General features: G+C 41.2%; 1 protein-coding gene across 5 annotated transcripts in view; it reads left to right on the top strand.

Moving 5' to 3' along the window:
* sh3kbp1 (SH3-domain kinase binding protein 1) overlaps positions 1 to 23,164 on the top strand; it is a 124,712-nt gene that overhangs the window by 90,044 nt on the left and 11,504 nt on the right. For 4 of the 5 annotated variants that reach the window (XM_064332681.1, XM_064332678.1, XM_064332682.1 and 1 more), the window contains 7 exons: positions 5,135 to 5,228; positions 5,907 to 6,001; positions 14,856 to 14,957; positions 15,893 to 15,944; positions 18,933 to 19,004; positions 19,286 to 19,445; positions 21,093 to 21,166. In XM_064332681.1, coding sequence (XP_064188751.1) covers positions 5,135 to 5,228; positions 5,907 to 6,001; positions 14,856 to 14,957; positions 15,893 to 15,944; positions 18,933 to 19,004; positions 19,286 to 19,445; positions 21,093 to 21,166 — 649 coding nt within the window. The remainder of the gene's footprint in view (positions 1 to 5,134; positions 5,229 to 5,906; positions 6,002 to 14,855; positions 14,958 to 15,892; positions 15,945 to 18,932; positions 19,005 to 19,285; positions 19,446 to 21,092; positions 21,167 to 23,164) is intronic. The other variant, XM_064332679.1, reaches the window with a different exon arrangement.

Here is a 23,164-nt window from a genome sequence, read left to right as displayed (position 1 = left end):
GCTCATGATCCAAAACATACGCGCTCATCTGTGAAGCACGGTGGAGGAAGTGTCATGGCTTGGGCTTGCATGGCTGCTTCTGGAGTGGGCTCACTAATCTTTATTGATGATGTAACTCATGATGGTAGCAGCAGGATGAATTCTACAAAAGTCTACAAAAACATTCTGTCTGCCAACTTACGGAGAAATGCGTCCAAACTAATTTGGAGGAACTTCATCATGCAGCAAGACAATGACCCAAAACACACTGCCAACACAACAAAGGACTTCATTAGTGAGAAAAAGTGGAAGGTTTTAGACTGGCCAAGTCAATCACCAGACCTTAACCCAATTGAACATGCATTTCACCTCCTGAAGAGGAGATTTAAAGGAAGAACCCCCCAAAACAAACATCAACTGAAAGAGGCTACAGTAAAAGCCTGGAAAAGCATCACAAAAGAAGAAAGCAACAGTTTGGTGATGTCAATGGGTCGCAGGCTTGATGCAGTTATTGCAAGCAAGGGATATGCTACCAAATATTAAGTGTTATTTACTTTCATTTACTTAAATACTCTCTGTTCCAATACTTTTGCTCACCTAAAAATTGATTGGTCTGATACCAAAAGGTGCTATGTTCTAAGTACTATAACACACCTAGGTGTAAATACCAGGAAATAAAAGCTGAAATTCTGAACTCTTGTCACATGTTCATCTTTTTTTCTCAACCCCAAATGTATTGAATGTATTGCAGAAACAAAGGAATTGGCCTTGCTGTTCCAATACTTTTGGAGGGGACTGTAGCTCGATTTCAACTGTGCACTAATTGTAAACACATTCTCTGTCTATGAACTACTTCTCCTCCTTAATGTAGTCCTCTCTGTAGTCTACCACATCCTTACCACTGTCATTTTTCACTTTCTGAGCTATCTCTCATCCTTAACATAGTCTTTTTTTCTAGCTAGGGCTAGTTGTTATGGCCCCGTCTAGGTTCAGACCATAATAGGATATATGATTAGGGAAGTGAGTGGGGAATAGCTGATGGGAATGAATGCTGCAGACCGACAAGCAACTCCGGTCCCTATCTGTCTATTCAAAACTAACGAACTAGTCTTGCCAGGTATGGGCCGACTTTGAATGCTGAGCTTAGGGTACCCCCAACAGAGGTTTAAAATTCCACACAGAGTCCCCTTCAAAGTTAATGAAGAAAAAAATAACAAAGCAAAATAACAAAATAATGCCCTGATGGAATGATTTGTAGTCCAGCTAGGAGCACTTTGACTAACCGGATTCCCTAAACTTCGAGCAGAGGGCCAAACAAGAGTCGAGGTCGAATTGAACAAACTGAGTCAAACCCACCAAATCCACTGTGTAAACAAGCAAGAAGGGCTAAGGCAAAAATTGGAGTCAAACACAAAATCCAATCAGCAAACAAACCAGAATTGTTGCAGGAGAATCAGAAACAAATAGAACTAGTCAATGGACAAACACAAAATCTAATCATGAGACAAACCAGAAGGGTTAGACAAGAATCGGAATCGGACAAAATAAGGTTAAACACGCAAAGTCTAATGAAGTATCATAATCCAAGCATATAAATTCGAAGAGCTAGTCTTCGCTAGTGAATGACAAATGGCGGCTTTTTCAGACTGAGTAACTGAAGACAGAAATTTGATGACAAAAAGGAAGAACAAGACACCTGAGACAAATGTAAACACTTATGACAGGTTTTGTGTAACATTGTTTCTTTTCCTGATACTTTAAACTAATTTGACTTCATTTCAGAATTCATTTTCTTCAATTTTTTTTGCTGTCAGCTCTGTCCATTTCATAATATTTTTGTTTTTATTACTGTCATCCCTTTCTGTGATTATCCTGGATCAGCTGTTTAGAGTGAATGTAAGTGATACAGACTGATGGGAAATCACCTCCTGAGGCCCAGGCAAAAAAAGTTGAAGTATTTTCATTTTGCTTGATGCTTTATGTGTTCATTGGTAGTAGGTGTGAATTTGGAGGGTATGGGAGAACCCCCATGGCACACAGATGAGCCTGCCATGTCTAGTTAGGTGTGTCCTTTATTAAATAAAGCAGTTTGTGATGTGCTGTGGGGCTTTCTGCCTGCTTGTCTCTGGTGCTCATCCAGCATTTTACATAGAATGGAGAATCTCAGAATAAATTGATCCTAACAAAGGAGGTGGTGTTCCCCCAAATGTGCATGCAGCCTTTTACATGTAATGATCAGGGACAGGACGGTTTGCGTGTGTGGGCACTCCCATACGCTGGCAGGATTTGCTACTTGCTGGGATAATTTAAATCAATTCTGGTGGTGTTACAGAGAGAGGCGAGCCTGTGGGTGGTGCTTGCTGCTCATTGGTCATATCCTTTGTGTTGTCATTACATTTAAATTTAGCTGATGCTCCTACCAAGAACTACTACACAACTTACATTTTTACACAATATTTTATACAGCTGGTTGTACAGTACAGTAATTCAGGTACATTGTTTCTGTGATATAAAGATGCCCTGCCTGGGAATCAAACCAGCGGCCTCTGGGTTAAAATCTTGGTTTCATAACCATATACACCAGCAATACAGCACTGTTACATTGGTAATACATCAGTGTTACCAATATATGGTTTGACACATCACATTGGTTATTTGCATACATATTTTCTGTTAATTATATTTGATTTTAAGTTTTTTATTTTTAATAAATTTCTAAAAACCTGTTTTCGCTTTGTCATTATGAGGTATTGTATGTAGATTGATGAGAATAAAAATGAATTTAATCAATTTTATAATAATGCTGCAACGTAACAAAATGTGGAAAAAGTAAAGGGGCCTGAATACTTTCCGAAGGCACTGTATACACTAATAGGTCCATTTTGCTGAACATTAATATCTCAGGTAATGGTGAGCTGTCTGTCTCCATCTCTATTTGCCTGCCCCTGTATTTCTGTAGACGGGCTTGTTTCATTTACAATGTAAATGGCTGGCAGTGGCACAGAGATCACGCCTTAGTGCAGGCCTGACTGGAAAATCTCTGGGCCTCTCTCTATCTCAGCTCTCTCTCTCTTTCTCTCTGCCCCACATCTTTCCAGTGTTTAGATCTGAAAACTGAGAGTTAATGTGTCCCAAAGGTAAACCAGTGGCAAGCAGAAAAGGAGAAATTTGTTTTTAAGCATTTGTTTTTTTTTTTAGAAAAACGTTAACCCTGCGAGTTTATGCATTGGAATGTCTCTAAGTTAGGGTGTAGTTCCCCATTTAGGGACAGGATGTGAGGTCATTGGTGGTGTGTGGTGTGTAGCTGTGTAGCTGGGGTAAGCTGGAAGGAAGAAGGGCTGTAACACCGCCCCTCCCCCCACCACACACACACACATTGTTTCTGTTTGATCTGTACAGGAAATTACACTTCAGCTTCCCTCTTGCCACACTTCAGAGGACATGGTGACTATGACACCACACTGTCCTCAGTGCACAAACTCTGCATGCACTCACACACTTGCACTTTATAATGTACCCTCTATCCACACTTATTCGCACATAGATAGACACATACACATACACATACATGCAAACACACATGCATGCACGCCATTTTACCTAGCTTCTGTAGACACTCTTTGTCATACACACTCCGTATGCCATGTCCTGTCTACACACCCTGGCCCGCAGAGGCACTACCCTCTCTATGCAAACATATTTATGCAAATGTACCAAACAAAAACCTCACCACACCACTGCCATGCCCAGCCCCTACAAATCTCTCTCTCTCGCTCTGTCTCACTCTGATTTCCTGAGGAGGTGATTTAGAGAGGAGGGAGGAAGCTGTCCTTTGCAAATTGAACAGACTCGTGAAAACTTCTAGACTAAGAGAGAGGACAGAGGAAAAAGAGGGAAGGAGATATGTGCTTCAGATAGAGCCCCAGGAGGAGATACAGAAAGGAGGCAAAGTTGGGCAAAGGAGACGCAGGTAACTACAGTGTCTTTCTTAATCTGATGCCCACTTTATTTGCTGCCAGTTTACCTCAGTTTTGTTTCCTAAAACAGATGGTGATGTGGAGAGACAGATGTGGAGCTAATTAAGTTGAGAAATGTAGTGTTTAAGTCTGTACTGAGAGACGCCTGTTAAAGTTTGGGGGGTTTTCGGTCTGATGAGGCTCTGAGGCTGGGTAATAGTGGGGTGGGTGGCAGACATCCTGTGGACTTGCCCCCCCCCACCCACCCACCCACCCACACACACTGTTAGACTCCTCTACTCTTAGTCCCGAGAGAGATGGAGAGAGAAACAATGAAAGATAGCAGTGGAGAAAAACTTGTAGAACACCAGTAGCATCGGCAGTAGCATATTTTAAATTTAAACTCTTAAAAAAGAATGAAAGATGAAGGGAAAGAAACCAAGGAAGAAAAGAGGGAAAGATTGAAGTAGAGAGGAAAATAAATAGGGAAAGAGAGAGAGAATCAGTTCTTTAAGAGATGTAGGTGTGTGGAGGGTGTGTTTCCTGCTGGAACAGAACTTGGAGTGTGTTTGTGCTGCTGGCTATCTGGCCTGGTGTGAGAGAGCAGTGTTGTGTGCTAGCCTGAGCCCCTGTTTATGGAACGAGTGTGGCTCCACCACAGGAAGGGGCTGAAACAGGGCTCTCTCACACAAAACACACCATCTGTTTTACACCAACTCCCAGCTCCAGAGTTTGGTGTGTGTGTGTGTGTGTGTGTGTGTGTGTGTGTGTGTGTGTGTTTGTGTACAGTATGTGTACGTGTGTGTGTGTACAGTATGTGTATGTGTGTGTGTGTGTGTGTGAGAGAGAGAGAAACAGGAAGCAGACTGCATCAACAATTAAGCATCATGCTCACATGTTTCAAATGGAAATACTGCATGTAGGAGAGGACAAGGGCAGGGGACTTCTCTGAAACTATGTATTGCACATTTTGAGTGGAGTCTAGGATTGTACAGAGCAAGCATTTGCATCTCGGCATCCGTCTCTCTGCCCTTGTGTTGTCATGTCTGGTGCCATGTTACACTGCCGGTGTCTGGTCATGTCGCTGTGTCAGTTCGGGTTTTTATGTTCCTTCAGTCCTGGCTGTCAGTCTCTTCATAACAGGCTTGTCTGTGATCGTGTAATCTTTTATTTGACCTCCCTGTCTCTGCTCTCTATAGCAGCAGCAGCCTCAGCAGTCTGTGAAGAAAGGAGCTGCCGCGCCTTCTGTTGCACCAGAAGCCATGAAGGAGGAGCCTGACTGCAAGGTCAAAGGTGAGCGAGTCTAGGGCTCTCCCACAGGGGAGGCAGGGAGGCTCACTGGTGAGCTACAGCAGGTGCTCCTAACTCTGCTCTATGAATATATTTCCCCCTTTTAACAATATGTTGTTCCTATTTTCTCGTATTTACTAAATAACTCATTTTATCATTTGCAATAAAATTAAATGCTTTATGCATCCTTGGTGATGTTATTGTTAGAATTTCTAAATGTTAAATTGTTCTAAATAGCTGTGTGTCATACAGATCCATTATATAATGACATCATGATTTTGGCATCCCCCTATTTTCTAGTGTGTTGAACAGCCACTGCAACAGTTGGAGTTCAGAGTTAAATGTTGTATTCAGGCTGGGATTCTAAGCCACAGGATGGTCATTTTTGTGGCTTTGAGATTAAGTTCAGGGACCCCTGGATTATGGACCAGAGGGTCATTGATTCAAGTCCTCGTCTGAGCAGTAGGACAGATCAATTCACTTCAATCACAGGGAAAAATCCCTCTGTGTGTGCATGCATACATGTGTGTTTGCATGTGTGTGTGTGTGTGTGTGTCTGGATAAATGCATGTGGTGAGAATGTAAGCGCAGGTGTCTGTCTGAGCTGAAAGAACTTGTCTGATGCTTTATGAAAGTGCTTACCTGCGATACTTCATGTCCTGCACTCTGTCTGTCCCACAGCAAAGGAATATTGCAAGGTCCTGTTTCCTTACGAAGCACAAAATGAAGATGAACTGTCCATCAAGGAAGGGGAGATTGTGGCAATCATCAGCAAGGTGAGGGGACGACTGTCCAATCCATAACCTGGGGAGCTGTAGTGTCAGTCAGGGTGTTCACACAACCAAGCTTGCTAAGCAAAGCTTGTGGACTGCTGTAACCAGAGCAAGATACTTTGAATTTTCTTCAAGTTAAATGTCCTGTTGTTTAAATGTGCAGCATTGGTCAATCTGCACAGTCATGATATATACTAAGGAAATTAAGTCTCCTGTCAGGTCCTCAGCTTGCTCGGCATGTAGACATGGAGGGCACAGCTTGAAGCTGTGCTTACTGTGCCCTTCAGCGGTGAGGAAGCAAACCTGGAAGCTGACATGGTGTGTCCCTGCTGCAGTCCCGCTTTGCAGTGCACGTCTGTTGCATATTATTGCCTTGCTGCCCAACACAATGAAATGTTTTGATTTGTTAATAAAACTTTGGATACATATTGGTTGCAGATTACATTGTTATATTACTGCATGTGTGTCCGTTGTTCCCTTCTGTACCAGTGGGGAACACCAAATATTTTAATAAGTGGCTAAAATACTAACAAACAAGCCTTTTAATTGCCATATTGTCCTGAAAGAAAGTGACGTTAAATTCCTGGAAAAAAGGTGGCAATATCTTAAATCGTGTGGAGGGGCAGGGTGATTGTGAAAAAAACACAACAGAAGTGGTGATAAAATGGTCGAGCTTGGAAGTGAAGGGAAGTCATCATAGTTCAAAGTTAAAAAGTACAAAATGTGAACTTCATTTCACATTTTCCTTCTCTATGTTTGCAACCAGGGCCTTTTGACAACACAAGATAATGTGTGAAGGATTCAAAACTGCAAATTTTCATTTCTGATGAAAATGCACCATTTTGTGAATTAAGTTTTCCACTAGCCATTATTGCTCTAACCATTCAAAGCTTGGGATTTTACTGGGGTGATTTGTCTCTCCAAGATAAAGACAACGTTACCCTGAGAGACAAAAAGGAATTTCCAGTGGATATTTGTTCTAATGGTGTGTTCCATCCCAGGAATTTCAAGTTAATGACATATCACTAGCACTAGCTGAGCTGTGTTAATAGTTTCAAGAATAATTGTAACAGTAAATGAAAACACTATAATGTGCATATGGCGGTTTTATCTGCACATACTAATGTTAATCAAGGACAACGCATTTCCAATGGTACCATAAGAACAGCCACATCCTCAGATTTTGAAGCATGGGGCTTTATTCATGAAAAAAAGACAACCTCATAACTTACCGTGAAGTCGGTTGTGGTCCAAATCAATGAGTAAAGCTGCTTTTATTTGGTTCCTAACACTCAGGTAAGCTTTTGCAAAGCAAATAGCCTACCATACAGACCAAACTGGTGTGTGCTTATTACAAATGCCTGTGACCACATCACTGTTTCTTTTCCATTAATCACTTGGAGCATACAGAAGATGAGGCTATGTCAGTGCAGCTTACAAATTAACTGAACACATTTAACATTAAACACTGAACTTAAAAATTCAAACGCTTTGATGAGTAAAATTCTTTTTTTAATAAATATTAAACATTATTTAAAATGCCTAAGGTCTCCCCAAAAGGCACTACATGTAGATGGATTTCAACACCATTTTGTGTCCCTAATCTCCAAATCTGAAGCCCTCTCTATGACCTCCCTAGGTACCAACCCTCTTGTTTTCTTTTTAGATGGCCTTCTGTAAACTTATAACAGCCAGAAAGCACATTGTTTGTTATAGCAACTCAGAGGGGGCATAACTGTGTAACAGCTGTTACATTTATACAGACGGAGACATCATTCAATTCCCACTAGAATACACTTCGAAAACCATAATAACTTTTCAATGAAAGATAACTTTTTAAAATGATGTATGATTTGATTAATTGAAAATAAAAATAAAGCCTTATACCCAAATATTACTTCCGGAACAGTTATTTACTTATTTTGCTCAAAAAACTTCCACAAAGTGTTCCTTTGGGAGGTGGTAGCGGACTGAATTGCACATGTACAAACCTGAAATGGCTATAGTAGCCGCATTGCACATTAAGTTATTGACCATGTTACATTTATCAAGCATGATATTTATGGCGACCCTGCCCTACACAAATAATTCTGGCTCATAACTGAAGCAAAAAAGTGTTAATCAAACAGAACGAATGTAGGCACACAAGGTGCGTGCTGTCCTGCTTCTGCAGTACATGCTGCACATGCGCTGTGGCTGCTAGACGTGCAGTGTAGATGCAGTTTGTCGCTCTTGTTAAAATTTAGAATTTTGTTAGTGTGCACGCTGGTCAGCTTATTTAAGATGCACACACCCAAGCATTGATCACTTCCTGTGGTGTGAAATCCCCTGGGCTGCTCTACCAGTTGAGATGTTTGTTTCCAGTAGTTGCAGAGCCGGCCGCTGGCATAAACACTCTATGCAGTTTCTGAGGGCCTCAACCATCCCTGTGCCGCACAATGCCCATTTAAATGGTGGGTGTGATTTATGTTGGAGCACTTTGGGTCAACAACAACATGGTTTAATGGCCCCAAAACCCTAAGGCTAGCTATGATTAGTTATGTGCCCCTTTATAATTTATCTGAAGTTGCTGAGCTACATCAGCATGTGGTAGTGCTAGTGCTCAACAGTTGTACTTAAAGTATAGGTACATTGAAATTTGATGCCGCATGGCCTTGAATTTTGGGCCTGAGAATTCTGTAAGTGTTTTGACGAGATACCTTCACTTGAATACTGATTGGTTGTAAATAAAGGCCTAGGCTCTGCACTGCAGTCAGAGGCGGTCTGTGCTTATATATCTCAGCTAAATGCAAGGTTGGCACCATATGGCTGTATGGGGAAGGATAAACCCCCCAGGCAGCCATTAAGCCTAAAGTAGCTAATTGCAGCTCCAGCTCTTCTTTGCCCTTGTCTCCTGATGGTGGAATGCCCTTCCCCAATCAGTCAGGAAGGCAGATACCTTTGCTGTTTTCTGCAAGTATCTAAAAACCAACCTCTGAAGACTAGATCTTTAAAGAAACTCAATAAATAACCCTTCTCTCTTTTATTTTGCAGGTCTTTAGACATGCACCTTGACCGTGGCACATATTTCATTGTAACTTTGCTATCTCTAGCTCGAATTGTGTTTGCTTATCATTTTGAGTGCACTTCTGTAAGTGACTTTTGCTAAAAGCATCTGCCAAATGACTAGTTATTGCATTAAAAAAAACAAAAGTTTCAGGGTTTCTCTTTGATCCTTGCTTTGAAAATAGTTGCCATGCATACAATTGAGGCCAAAGGTTTAAATACACCTAAGCTAATTTAGTGGTGGTTGTAGGGTGTGGCCTGGGGCCACCCCTGAAATCTTATTGGCCACCCCTGTGGCCACCCCAGATCTGATAGGTGGTCAAGTTCATCAACACAATAAGGCGGGACAAATGCTGGTCAATCAATGATGACCTGATCCACTGATAGAGGGCCAGTTTTCCATTTCCAACTACTACAGTAATGGTAGGACTGAGGCCATGAGAGCTGATCTCTGGTCAGTAGGGGTGTGCAGAGACGTCATTATCTGTATCTGTATCTGTATCTGTATCTATTCAACCAACAAAATGACCTGTATCTGTATTCGGATAGAAGGCCGGACGTGGGGGTGGTTTATACCGGAAGTCACGTTAAATCAGGCAAATGTTGTATTTTCTAACCTAATATTCATTGGAAATGCAGTGGCATATAATTAATTATTGAACAATCAGAAACAGAAAAAAATGTTTTATAAATTGAAAGATTCTGTTTTTCATTGGAAATTACTATTTACAGTAAAGATATATAGAAACATATCCTTCAGTTGAAGGGAATAATCTTAAATTTCAATGATGCTGCGTTCGCGTTTCTTGATGTGTTAACGTAATTACTGCAGTTCGCTAGGGAATTACTACTTTACAACAGTAAACAGTTTTTTTGCCTGTTTTATTTTTATTTATTTTTTCCCCTACTGAACTAAGTTTGGATAGACTGCAAACCATCTGATGTCCTCATATTTTCCCTTGGTGGCAACTGTTACCATGAATGGATTTCGTGTTCGTTATAGCCAAGACCTATGACTGATACATACAGCATTTTACATCTTAAACGGATGAATATTGACTGAAATACAAGGTAAAACGTCGTTTTTTTTCAATATTTCGACTGGGTTTTTTAATGGAGGAAATTAACACATACAGCTAAAAACTACAGGTTCTAAGCTTGATTTTGATGTATAGGTTGCGGGGGTTTGAAAGAAATCCAGCTGCCACACCAGGCTTGTGTCTCGCTAGCTCCCGCACCTCCTCCTCGATGCGAGAGTTTCCCTGAGTGATAGCCGGGAACGGTCAGCTCTCAGCGCTGACTCGGTGGAGGCGACGACTAGTTAGTGAAATCAAAGTCCTATGTTGCAAACAGAATGGGCATTTTTATTTAGTGGGCATCCACAATGATATTCGATTTGAAGAAACATAACTGACGCATATAACTTATTTATTAAACGTTTTGCAGCGCAGTGGCTCAAAGTTTGTTGGTGTGTGTAACTGGTGCCGCCCTCTCTCTCTCTCTCTCTCTCTCTCTCTCTCTCTCTCTCTCTCTCAGTTTTTTTCCCCAAATCCGAATAATAACAAGCAACTTCGAGTAGAAGAAATATCTGTTTCCATCGCATTATTCGTGCTTTCCCAAATACAGTATTCGGATTCAGATGCATCCCTACTGGTCAGTGGACTTTTGACCATGAGTCAGAAAAAAGCAGGTCTCGAAATTGGAAGTACTTGAGCACGCCAATGGCTGCATCCACATGCTGGGCGTCAGACTCAGGACTCAGGACTCAGGACTCCAGTCATAGTGATGACAAATGGACAAAAGCGTATGGTCATTTAATGTTTAGTTATGTCGACTTTCCCTCTGAATGTGTGAAAACTTTATCTAGCACTTAGCAGCAACTAAATGTAGGCAAACTACACAGTACTAGCTTGATAGCCGGACTGTGTACACCCTACAACCACCACTAAATTAGCTTAGGTGTATTTAAACCTTTGGCCTCAATTGTATGCATGGCAACTATTTTCAAAGCAAGGATCAAAGAGAAACCCTGAAACTTTTGTTTTTAAATGCAATAACTAGTCATTTGGCAGATGCTTTAAGTCACTTACAGAATGACTCAGAGTGTAGAAATACATACAAGAGTTAAAATACACATTTAGGTACTGTAGTGATAATATCTTTGCATTATTTTTTAATCTGATACCAATGTTCCCTCTTAAACCTTCATAAGGGGCTCATTTATATGCTTTATAATGGACAAAAAGCATTTTATTCATTTTTGGAGAGATTTTAGATATGTTTCTGGACCCCTAGATATTTTAGACCACTGTGCTGATGGAAAGCTTGTAATTCCTACTTGAAAATGATGCAACAGTGAGTTTCTTGAGACAAAACAGTTGATTTGCAGAGAAATACGTGAATATGTTGTGATTTACAGCAATGCATTATTTAGACATTTTGGATAGATTTGGAGACGCTTAGTTTTTGCTTCATAAATCTATAGTAGTTCTACATATCCACCCTTAGATTTTATGAACTTGTGGTCAAGAAGTTTTTGATCCAGCTCATGTATAGTTTAACCTGCTGTATATATGCAATCTCTCTATTTCGTTGCAAACTAAAAAAGTGCAAATTAATTTTAGATTTTTTGTCTAGACAATTGCATTTGTGGCACTTTATTTCTTCCAAAATTATGAATATAAGCTTTGTAAATTGTACAAATGTCTTGCTTCATTTAAGCCATTTTCAAGTCTCTGTGGTGTTCACATCTGGAGTTATAGGGCTTTAAATAGGGTACCCCCTAAATGGGCAAGGATTGGCAAGATTTGGCATGTGCGCTAAGGGGTTAAAAGCCTCCTCCTTTTTCCTCCATACATAGCACTGATCATTATGGCCAAACAGTTAAATTTTTGCTGCATCTGACCAGAGAACACTCCTCCAAAAGGCTAGGTCTTTGTCCTGGTGATCACCTGCAAACTTCATTCTGGCTTTTTTATGCCAGTCTTGGAGTAGGGGCTTCTTCCTTGCACGACAGCCTTTCAGGCCATGACGATGTAGGCTTCTCTTAATGGTGGGTGTAGGTACTTTGGTACCTGATGCCTCCAACTCCTTCACCAGTTCATTTGTTGTTATCTTGGGATTCAGTTGAACCTTTTGAACCAAAGTTCGTTCAGCCCTGGGAGTTAATTTGTGCCTCCTTCCTGAACCAAGCACTGTTTGTGTGGTCCCAAGATTTTTATATTTACATACAATTGTTTGTTCAGATGCTCGTGGTACCTTCAGTAGTTTGGAAATTGCTTGCGATGGTCAACAATTTTTTTTCTGAGGTCTTGGCTGAATTCCCTGGATTTTCCCATGGTTTCAAGGGCGAAAAGGCAGTGACTCTAAAGCTAGGCCCTTAAATCCTGCCACAGGTGCCAATTAACTTCTAATTGTGGCAATTGGCCAATCAGAAGCTTCTAAAAAGTCATTACATCAATTTCTGGAATCTTCCAAACTGTTTAAAGATACAGTCAACTTGGTCAGTGTAAACTTTTGACCCACTGGAATTCTGATATTGTGAATTAAAGCTGAAATAAGTCTGTCTCAGCTATTGTTTTGAAATGACCTCTTATGGTAATAAAGTAGATACCTTATTGACTTAACACAGGAAATGTATGGTAACATGAAATGTGTGGAGTTGTGAAAAACTGAGTTTGAATATCTTTAGCCTATGTGTATGTAACCTTTTGGCCTCAACTGTAGGGTTTAGTAGGAGAATGTTGTCAGTGTGTACAATACCCATGATTCCCCGTTTGTATCCTTTGGTGCTGAATGGCTGGTCTGTTCAGTAGAAAAAAAACTGAACAGTAGAGTTGAATTGTGGATTCAGATTGGCCATGTGCATTGTCTCATTAGTTTAGAGTTTTGTGCCTGTGGCAGATATGTTGGCATCACAGACATCATTTGAGCATTTTCATAATCAGAGCACAGATATAGCCAAGTCATAGACATGACGTACCCATAGACACTTGGCCTAACCACAGATATAATATAACCACTGACGACTAAGCGTGGACGTGGGTTAACTGGAAACAAAAAATATGGTGTTTATTACCAGTATTATGCTCTGTAACTAAGATACCAATGACTCAACATTGGAAAGAGTTAATCTTCAGCAAAGATACCCTTGAGAGAAAGTACCATTGAAAGCAGTTAGCTACACAAAATCTACTTGAAAAGGTGCACTTAAATTTCACTACATTGAAACTAATATTTTTTTTAAAAACATCAAATATCCAATAAACTTCAGCTGAAATGTCATGTTGTAAAAATGCATTTGACTGTTCATCTGTCTGCCTGTGCTGTGGCTACAGTACAGCATGCATCTGTCTTTGGATGCATGCTGGCCCCTTTTATACCTGATTGTTCTTGCGACTTGTATCTAGATCAGTGGTCTCCAACCCTGGTCCTGGAGAGCTACAGGGTCTGCTGGTTTTTGTTTTCACCTTAAAATCAGCACCCAATTGAGACCCAAGACACCAGGTGAGTTAAGTTAACTGTGTAATCAACTGCTCTAATTAATTCATGAAGTGCAGAGTCACTGTGAAAACCAGCAGACGCTGTAGCTTTCCAGGACCAGGGTTGGAGACCACTGATCTAGATTGTATCCGGATAAGTTTTAACTGCTTTGCATTTACACTTGGTAGACAGATGTGTCTCCGGTTAGCCGGATTGAAATCTGATTGCAATTTTTGCGCTTAAAGTGTAAAAGCCTAACAACCCAATTCCTGTTTCGTTCAATATCGCAATACTTTATATAGATATTTTCCAGTTTCTTAAAGTTAAGGTAAGATGCCATATTCTGCTGACAATGTACAACAAAAGACCTAGGTTCTATCTGTAGCATGAGGGACTGCTATGTCACGTGACTTTATACTTTGGGAGGAGTATTGATTGTCACATGTATCTTTGTGAGATGAATGCATTTGCACTTGTATAACATCAGTCTCGTTTGCATCTCAGACCATCTCTTCAAGTGGTATAGGCAATAGGATTTCCGTCTGTTCATAATACATTGTGCGTGCATTTACATCTGCATTTTTCATGTGGATAATCCTTATCCACATATAATTCAGATGTTCAAGACACATGAAACAACAGGTGTAATGGGGCCTATGTTTCTGTGTCGGTTTTTTTGGTACAGTATGTTTCCATGTCTGTATTTGGATAACTATTTTTGTTATTATGTTTCTGTGTCTGTCTTTGATAGACTATTTTTCTGTGTTTTTGGATACAGTATGTTTCTGTGTCTGTCTTTGGATATGGTATGTTTCTGTGTCTGTCTTTGATACACTATTTTTCTGTGTGTTTTTGGATACAGTATGTTTCTGTGTCTGTCTTTGGATAACTATTATTTGTGTATTTTTGAATACAGTATGTTTCTGTGTCTGTCTTTGGATATGGTTTGTTTCTGTGTCTGTCTTTGATAGACTATTTTTCTGTATGTTATTGGATACAGTATGTTTCTCTGTCTGTCTTTGGATAACTATTTTTTGTGTATTTTTGAATACAGTATGTTTCTGTGTCTGTCTTTGGATATGGTTTGTTTCTGTGTCTGTTTTTGATACACTATTTTTCTGTGTGTTTTTGGATACAGTATTGTTATGTCTGTCTCTGAATGCAGTATGATTCTGTGTCTTTGGATATAGTAAGATTCTATGTCTGTGTTTAGGTATATAATGTGTCTCTGTCTGTCTTTGGATGCAGTATGTTTCTGTGTCTTTGGATGCAGTAGGGTTCTGTGCTTGTCGGTCTGTCTGTGGCTATAGTATGACCTTTGACCCCATAGGAGTGTGCAGATACCGGCTGGTGGCTTGGAGAGCTGAACGGCAGACAGGGAGTTTTCCCAGACAACTTTGTCAAACTGCTCGTCCCAGACACAGAGAAGGAGGTGAGAGTGCAACCATCGCTGTGTGGCCGTGCCTGGACCTGCTACACCTGGGCTTCTGCTCCTGCCTGGGTAGCGCCCATGCTAGGAAAACCCATTCTCATGCATCTCATGCAAAAGAACGGAGTGGTCTCTCTAGGGTGGAGGGTACAAGGGTACGGTCTCTTGTAGGGTGAATGTGGGGAGATAATAGGGATTATCAGACATGGGATTTAGTTTTTTGTTATGATTATCATGGGGGTTGTCAGGATGGTCTGTTTTATAAGATGTGTGATTGTGGGGGAAAGTTTTAGGGAGGGAATAGGGGACATTTTTGTCAAGGTAGGGCTCCATGGAACGCTCAGATTTGATTTGGTCATGCCCTGCTTATGATCGAGCCAACCAGTGACAGAGTGACAAATGAAGAGGATGCCGTGATTTGGGAGGCGGACATTGTGGTGGAGAGGGCAGGCGGTTTCAGTGAAAGCCAGTTACAGTGACTGGGGTACAGATATTGTTGTTTGCTGTAATAAAGTAAAGATTAAAATGGTTGTTCATGACACGGGCATAACTCACTGAGTGAGTCTTGGTTCATGTATGGACACAGAGGGTCTCAGTCTCTATCAGTGTGTGAGTGAGGGGAGCAATCACCCTTCAGATTTGATACACACACACACACACATATGCACACATGCACACCTGTATACACACACACACACACACACACACACACACACATGCTTCTCTACACAGCAGAAAAAGCAGCACTGCAACATGATTGGTGTTGAGTGTGTAAAACACTGGCCTTGACCACACCCTGCCTCACTCCCCTCCTTCCTGACTCACTCCTGCACCCCACCCAATGTTTGGGCTGGTCTACCCCGTTGTCCCGAGGCTCTGTGTTTCTGAATGGGGGGGGGGGGGGAGTTTGAGTTGTTAAACTGTCCTTATTTTCACAGAGACCTAAGAAACCCCCACCCCCAGCCACTCCCACCATGAAGCAGAGTACAGGTAAAGTCCTCTCCTTTCTTCTCCTATCCCTCTTTTTCTTTCTGTCCTCTCCACCTCTCTCCATGTCTTGCTCTATACCCCTCCTGCTCTCTTTCTGTTTTTTTCTCACCATCTCATTCTTTTTCACTATGTGTTGTTGCCTTCTGATGGCTTTACTGAATTCCAGGAATTTGGGTGGAGTGTATTTGGTTGTCAGCACAAAGGGATCTGATCGCCTGACCACCCTTTTCTCTTATTTTATCCACTTTAAATCACCTGACAACCAGGCAGCACTACAACATAACTATGGCAGATGGCACAACTCTCCCCCTCCTCCTGTCTTCCGGAGAGGAACCCTCATTTTATCATATGGGCTGGTACCCACTCCATAGACTAAGGTGTGCTTTGGCTGGCTTGTTGCTGCACCTACTGGCCAACAGAAGAATTGCTGTGTGGAGTTTGCTGCTAATCGACGGCTCAGAAGTCTCAGAATGTGCCGTGCTTTCAAATGTGTTAGTAGATCCTCACAGGCAGCTCTTAATAGCCTGTCTCTGCTCACCCTCCCCATGTGTGTACCAGCACCTCACAGAACTGGGCTCCCATAGTTCAGATTAGACTAATGTTCTACATTAAGCCTTCCCTGTATGAAGAAAGAAGCTCAATCAATCAATCAATCAAACTTTATTTGTATAGCACATTTCATACAGTAAGTGCAACTCAATGCGCTTCACAGAAAATAATTGCAAAGAATAAAATAATTCAAATGAATTATTTTAATTATAATTAAAAAGAGAGAAAATGAACAAACAATAATAATAATAATAATTAATAAATAAATACTTTATAGTTGTCAGTAGAGGGCAGAGCAAATGGATGACTTCATGGGACCCAAAAATGAATGAATGGAGTTTGAAAAATGAATTTCTCACCATAAAATCCACCTTAAAAGCCATTGTCCACTAGATACTTTATGATAAATCTAATTTCATTGTGGAAAAAATGTAATACTGACAGTTCTTAGTTTACTTATACGGCAGGATGAGTAAACTAGGAGGAGAGCAGGCGCTGTGGCTTCCTAATGCTGATTGGCTGAGCATGGTCATGAAAAAGTAGTATTTCAGCTGAACATTGTAGCAAACAATCTTTATTGAATGCTATGTTATGTTCATTTGTATTATTTTGGTGTTCCTTTATACAAGGATTCTTCGATGGTAGCCATAAACCAAGTCCTAACCTAGTTATACAGTCACTTTGACACATACACCCAATGAGCTACATCCAACATAGATGAATATTAATTGTATATTTGCCTGTGCAACTTTTTGTGTAAACTGCCCTATGTATATACATTTTTTTAAAACTATTATGTTGATATTTTGTCAATAGTATTTGAAAATAATATCATGCCCCTGCTTGTTAGAATTTTACATGCATGATCTTTGGGGTGGAGCTTCAATGATTCTCATTCATTCTTTATGTATTCTCTCCTGCTTTCAAATGGTAAAACAAAAACAGAGAAGTGGTTGACTCATTAACTATACTTTGGTTTTAATGGCCTCCACATCTTGTCAGGGTCCTCTGTACATGTGTTTGTGAGTGTGAGTGTGCGTATGTGACCTTGACAGGGACATAGTACATTAGCCAAATTTGCCGATATTACATTACATTACATTACAGGCATTTAGCTCTTATCCAGATCGACTTACACAACTTTTTACATATTGTATCCATTTATACAGCTGGATATATACTGAAGCAATGCAGGTTAAGTACCTTGCTCAAGGGTACAACGGCAGTGTCCTTACCCGGGAATCGAACCTGCGACCTTTCGGTTACAAGCCCAGTTCCTTACCCACTGTGCTACACTCCGATACAAAACTGGGAGGCACAGCTAATAGTTTGGAAGCTACTAAAGTAATCCAAGAAGATTTAAATAAAATCCAGAAGTGGGCGGAAACCTGGCGAATGAAACTTAATATATCCAAATGTAAAGTTCTGCATGTGGGAAATAAAAACATTAGGCAGGATTACCTTATGAGAGGAACAAATTTGGAATGTGCTTAGTTTGAAAAAGACGTGGAAGTAATGGTTGATCAAAGCCTTTCTGGTTCTAGGCACTGTGCTGTAGCAGTAAAAAAGGCCAGCAGGATGCTGGGATATATAGCCAAAAGTATTGAGTATAAATCCAAGGAAGTTATACTTATCTTATACAATACACTTGTTAGACCACACTTGGAGTATTGTGTGCAGTTCTGGGGACCGTACTACAAGAAAGATATAAAGGCTCAGGAAAAAGTTCAAAAAAGAGCAACACAATTGATTCCTGATATGAAAGATAAAAGCTATGAGGAAAGACTTAAGATGCTTAACCTCTTCAAGCTTAGTAAAAGGAGACTCGGTTGATTTGATTGAGTCTTTTAAAATCATAAATGGGATCAGCAAAGTGACTACAAGAGATTCTTCAGGTTGAGTTCTGTTAGTAGAACGAGGGGACATAAATGGAAATTAACAAAAGGTAGATTCCATACAGACATTAGGAAGATTTTTTTTTCGTGCAGAGTAGTGTGGAATAGCCTGCCAGGTCACATAGTACAGGCAGAAATCCTGGGGATTTTCAAGACTAGGCTTGATACAGTGTTAGATACTACCTAGTCTGTAGGTAATCAAAGCACTAATTTAGTAGGAAAATGGCGAGCATAGTTGGACTGAATGGCCTGTTCTCGTCGTTATGTTGTGTGTGTATGTGTGTTTGTGTTTGTATTTGTTCTGTGTTGATAACGCTGGCTGTTGGTGTTGTGGTCTGAAGGCCAGTGATTTTGTTTGTTATCACAGTTACCTACATGGTTTACCTGCCCCTCTCAATTGTCCTATGCTGGTGCTCATTAGTTACTCTATGGCACAGTAGTGGTTGACACACTGACTGAGCCAGGTGCTACAAACATCTCATATTGTTCTGGTACAAGCTTGACATCATGTCTACCTGACTCTGGTGACCTTTGACTTCCTCAGACAAAAAGCCAGATGCTAAAAAGGTCCCTCCAGAGCGCCCCGAGTCACTGCCCCAGAGAGGAGAAGAGAAAGGTATAAACTGTTCTGGCCTGCTTTGGTCTGTTCTGGCCACCCTCTGTTCGCTTTGCCCTACTTTGGCCCACTTTCCTCAGTTTGTATGTTTGTTTGTGTATGTGTTTGTCTGTGTGTAGGTGTGTGTGTACGTGTCCACACTTTTGTACAAATATCAGTGTGATGTCTTTCTAGCCTCTGCAGATTTGTACTGTATCTGAGCAGTAATGTAGTACAAAAAGTCCAGTCTTCTGAATAGAGGCTTGTGTGTGCGTACGTGTGTGCATGCATTCATGTTGCAGGCGAGGACATGAAGCCTGGGGACATTCCAAAGCCAGCACTCCCTGCCATCCCCCCAAAGAAGCCTCTACCCCCAAAAACAAACAACTCCTTGGGTCGGCCTTCCACCTTTGCCCCAAAACGCCCAGAGAGACCAGAGAGGCCTGCTGTCCCGAATATCCAGTGAGTGCTACCACATACACTCCTGGGCAAAAAAATGGGCCGAGCCCAAAATGGCAAAAATTAAGCTTTTAATGGTCTTAACAACAAATCATTGGTCAGAAAATTAGCAAGAATTAAACAAATGCACTCCTGAGACCTCCTGTGCCACCATTTGCTCGTTTACTTTTGCTGCAGTGAACTGTTTGGGGAAAAGCTAGAAACAGGGAAATTCACTTATACAGTAGACAAATTAACATAATGCCAAATAAAAGAGTCATGTTTTGTATTTGGTTGCATATCATTTGCATGCCATGACTTCCTGATGTCTGTGACCTATCAAAATCATCAGAGTCTGGATATCTTATTTTCAGGTTGTCCTACAAGCAATACAAAAACTCTTTGCATTTGAATGGATCTCCATGGGAATTGAGGGGTGGGACTAGATTCATCAACGATCCAAGGTATCAAATGAGCCTCAAATCACCGTGCTGCTGCCAGATATGCAATAGATACTACAAGCATTGTTTCTCCTGATTAATTTTCCTGTTGAACTCAATGGAAAAAATATTCAGGAGAAACAACACTTGTAGTACCTACTGCATATCTGGCAGCAGCACGGTGGTTTGAGGCTCATATGATACCTTGGACCCTTGATGACTTAAAGCCATTTAGCCAACAAATGTGTTCCATACTGTATCAGCATAATTTACAGCTGAATCTAGTCCCACCCCCCAATTCTCATAGAGATCCATTCAAATGCAAAGTTTTTGTATCACTTGTAGGACAACCTGAAAATAAGGTATCCAGACTCTGATGATGTTGAGAGGTCACAGACATCAGGAAGTCATGGCTTGCAAATTGAAACTATCTTAATGTACTTTGATGGACTTTTTAATTTAATGCTGCATTGCAGTTAAAGTATCGATGGGCATAAACATTGCCCTCTCTACTCATTTGCCCGATTAAGTGGTAATTTAGTTATTAAGTTTGATGATTAATTAATTCATTTTTTTTTATTTGGCTTCAAAAAGAGGTTACATCAGTCCCTTGATCAAGTACTGAAGGTCCTGAGAAAAACTAAGAAGTCTTTGGGCTGTACTCATTCCTTCAAAATTATACTGAAAGAAATGAAAATGTGGGAACTGTAGTGAACACTTTCCTCTGTGCCTGTTCCCTCCTTGTGTTCTCTCCTTCCTACTTTCCTTGTTTCCTTTCCTTAGAAGGAATCAAAGGTGACAAAACTCAAGAAGCCTTTTCAAAACTTTCAGTGCAGCTTTAATTGACTGAGAGCGGGATGTAGGGGGGAGGGTTGTCTGTCTCACTGCTTCAGCTGTCTTCCCAGCCCCTGGGTGATTGGCTGCAGAACACATCCATATAAGGCAAGGGGAGGGTCTGTGTTCAGCTGGGATTGGTCAGAGGAAAGTAGTGTGTGGATAGGGAGAGTAGCATTCTAGGCTGTTTGATCCTGCCCTCTCTCTCTCTGTCTGCCTCTTTTTCTCTCCCTCTCTCTCCATCTGTTTTTCTCTTTATGTCTATATCGTTCTGTTTCTTTCTCCTCCCATTGTGCTTTCTCTCCCCTTGTCGTTCCCCTGACTGTTTTTGTGGTTGTTTGTGGCAATTGGTCATCTATCTAAACTGACCTCCCCCCCTACCCACCCGTGCCCACAGGTGTGAGGTTCCCAGGTGGGAAGGCGGGGGTTCGTCGCTGGAGAAGGGGTCCTTGGACAGGGCCAATGATATTGGTGAGTCTGACCGCCTGTCTGCCTGTGCTGAGCTAAACATAGTCCTGACAATACCTCTCGTCACCCCCACATACACTGGTGTAGAGTTACCACAGAGCCCATTCCACTAACACTGTGTTTTTATTCCCTCTAGGGGGGAGTGTAGATTCAAGGGATGGTTTTAAGTTCCAAATTTAAGAATGGTGTGAAGAAAAGGGAGGAGTGTAGAGCCAGTTGGGGGGGGTGGAATTAGAAGGGGTAAAATCGGTAGAAATAGGGGGCATGAGTCACAGGCTGGTGTAGTGTATAGAAGTGTCAAATGAGGATGGTTTAGAATTTGTGGGGTTTTTGGATCAAGGTACTGTAGGATTTAGTGGTGTGTGGGGGCAATGTGACGTAGGGGTTGAATCGTGTGAGATCAGAGTTTGAGGGGGTGTGGGGTCAGGGTGGTGGAGATTTTGTAGGTAGCATGGAATCGGGATGGCGTATAATTTATGAGCCGGGTGGTGTATAGTTTAGGTGGGTGTAGGAGCAGGGTGGTGTGTAGTTTGGGCGAATGTAGGACCAGGGTGGTGTATAGTTCGGGCGGGTGTAGGAGCAGGGTGGTGTATGGGAGGATTTTTTTGCACCCATGGCACCCTTAGTAAAAAAATAGGAAAAAATTCTGCATAAGAAATAAAACAGATGGTGAGTTGTATTTTATGCTCAAAAATGTGTACCGTAAAATTATGTACTTTCATTTTCAAACAATTATTCTTTCTAAATCTGTTATGTTATTTCTAAAAAAACATAGGTGTCAAAATTGTTGCCCACCCCCCCAAAAGATTATTTTAAATGAAATCAAGAAAAGTTAAATCTACAACAAAATACTATTTAACGTCATCTCAGTCTTAAGGAATTTTAAGTTTCGCTAAGGCCAAATGAGGTAGCACAAATGCAAAGTCCCTTTATCATCCATTACCATGGGGAAACCCAAGGACAAGAGGCAGATGATTGTTGACCTACATAAATCAGGTAATGGCTACAAAAAAAAAAAAATGAAATATACCACTAGGTATGTGTTGTAGAGTAAAAGCAGCCAAATGGGGTGACGACAGTTTTTCAGGGTAACAGCAGCATTGTGGGGTAACATCAGCATTTTAGAGTAACAGTGGCCGGTTAGGGTAACATCATTTCTATAACAGCTACTACTGGGTGGTCAGAAGTCACAGCGAAGATCCACTTATTGGCCACTGCTTGTTCCAGTCGAGTGAGTTGGTGTTTAAAAGGGGTGGAGTCATGTATTAATACATCCAGTCAGGTTCATGTTCAGAGTGGGCCAATCAGGTCAGTTCATCTAAAGGGGCTCTCTTTGGACTTCTCCTGTACTGCACCAACCAAAGGAAGCTTTTTATGCAACTTTCCAGATTTCATAACATTCAGTTGTGTCCCTCTTTCACACTTTCATTTCCTATCTCCCTAGTTCAAAAGCTGTGATAGCCATTATTGTTGTTAGTTCCTTATTTCTGTCCTTATTTTGTAGTTGGGTTTAACGGGAAAGTGCAGGTGTATATAACTTTTACAGACTTGATTACTGTATCCCCTGGGAGCAGATGGTTACTGACTTATTCTTCTCTATCATTGCTTCCAGACTGTCCTTTCTTGTTGCGGTTTTCTTTTTGTTTCACATCATCTGTCACCCAGCTCCTAGCATTCTGTCACTTTCTCGCTTTGTCGCTATGGGCAACTTCAGCTCTGCGCTCACCGCTGGTAAGGCCCTTTCCCAACCCCGCCTCTCTCCTTCCCTCTCCTTCTCTCAGTTTCCCCCTCTTTCCCTCTTCCTCTACTAGCTCCCTCCCTCTCATCTCCTTTTCTCTCACCGTTTTCCCTCTCCCTCTCCCTCTCCATCTCAGCATGCTTGTCTGTGCATGAAGTCCAATACTCATTACTGTCATCTTCCCCTGCCTCTGTGGCCCCATGTTATTAGCCCAGGTGCCAGTTGGCTTGCTGACATTACCCTTTATTTCTGGCCTAAATACA

This window comes from Anguilla rostrata, chromosome 4, assembly GCF_018555375.3.
Source record: "Anguilla rostrata isolate EN2019 chromosome 4, ASM1855537v3, whole genome shotgun sequence".
Classification (NCBI taxonomy): Eukaryota; Metazoa; Chordata; class Actinopteri; order Anguilliformes; family Anguillidae; genus Anguilla; species Anguilla rostrata.
Note: the sequence above shows the minus strand (reverse complement) of the source record. Positions and strands in the feature narration are given on the sequence as shown.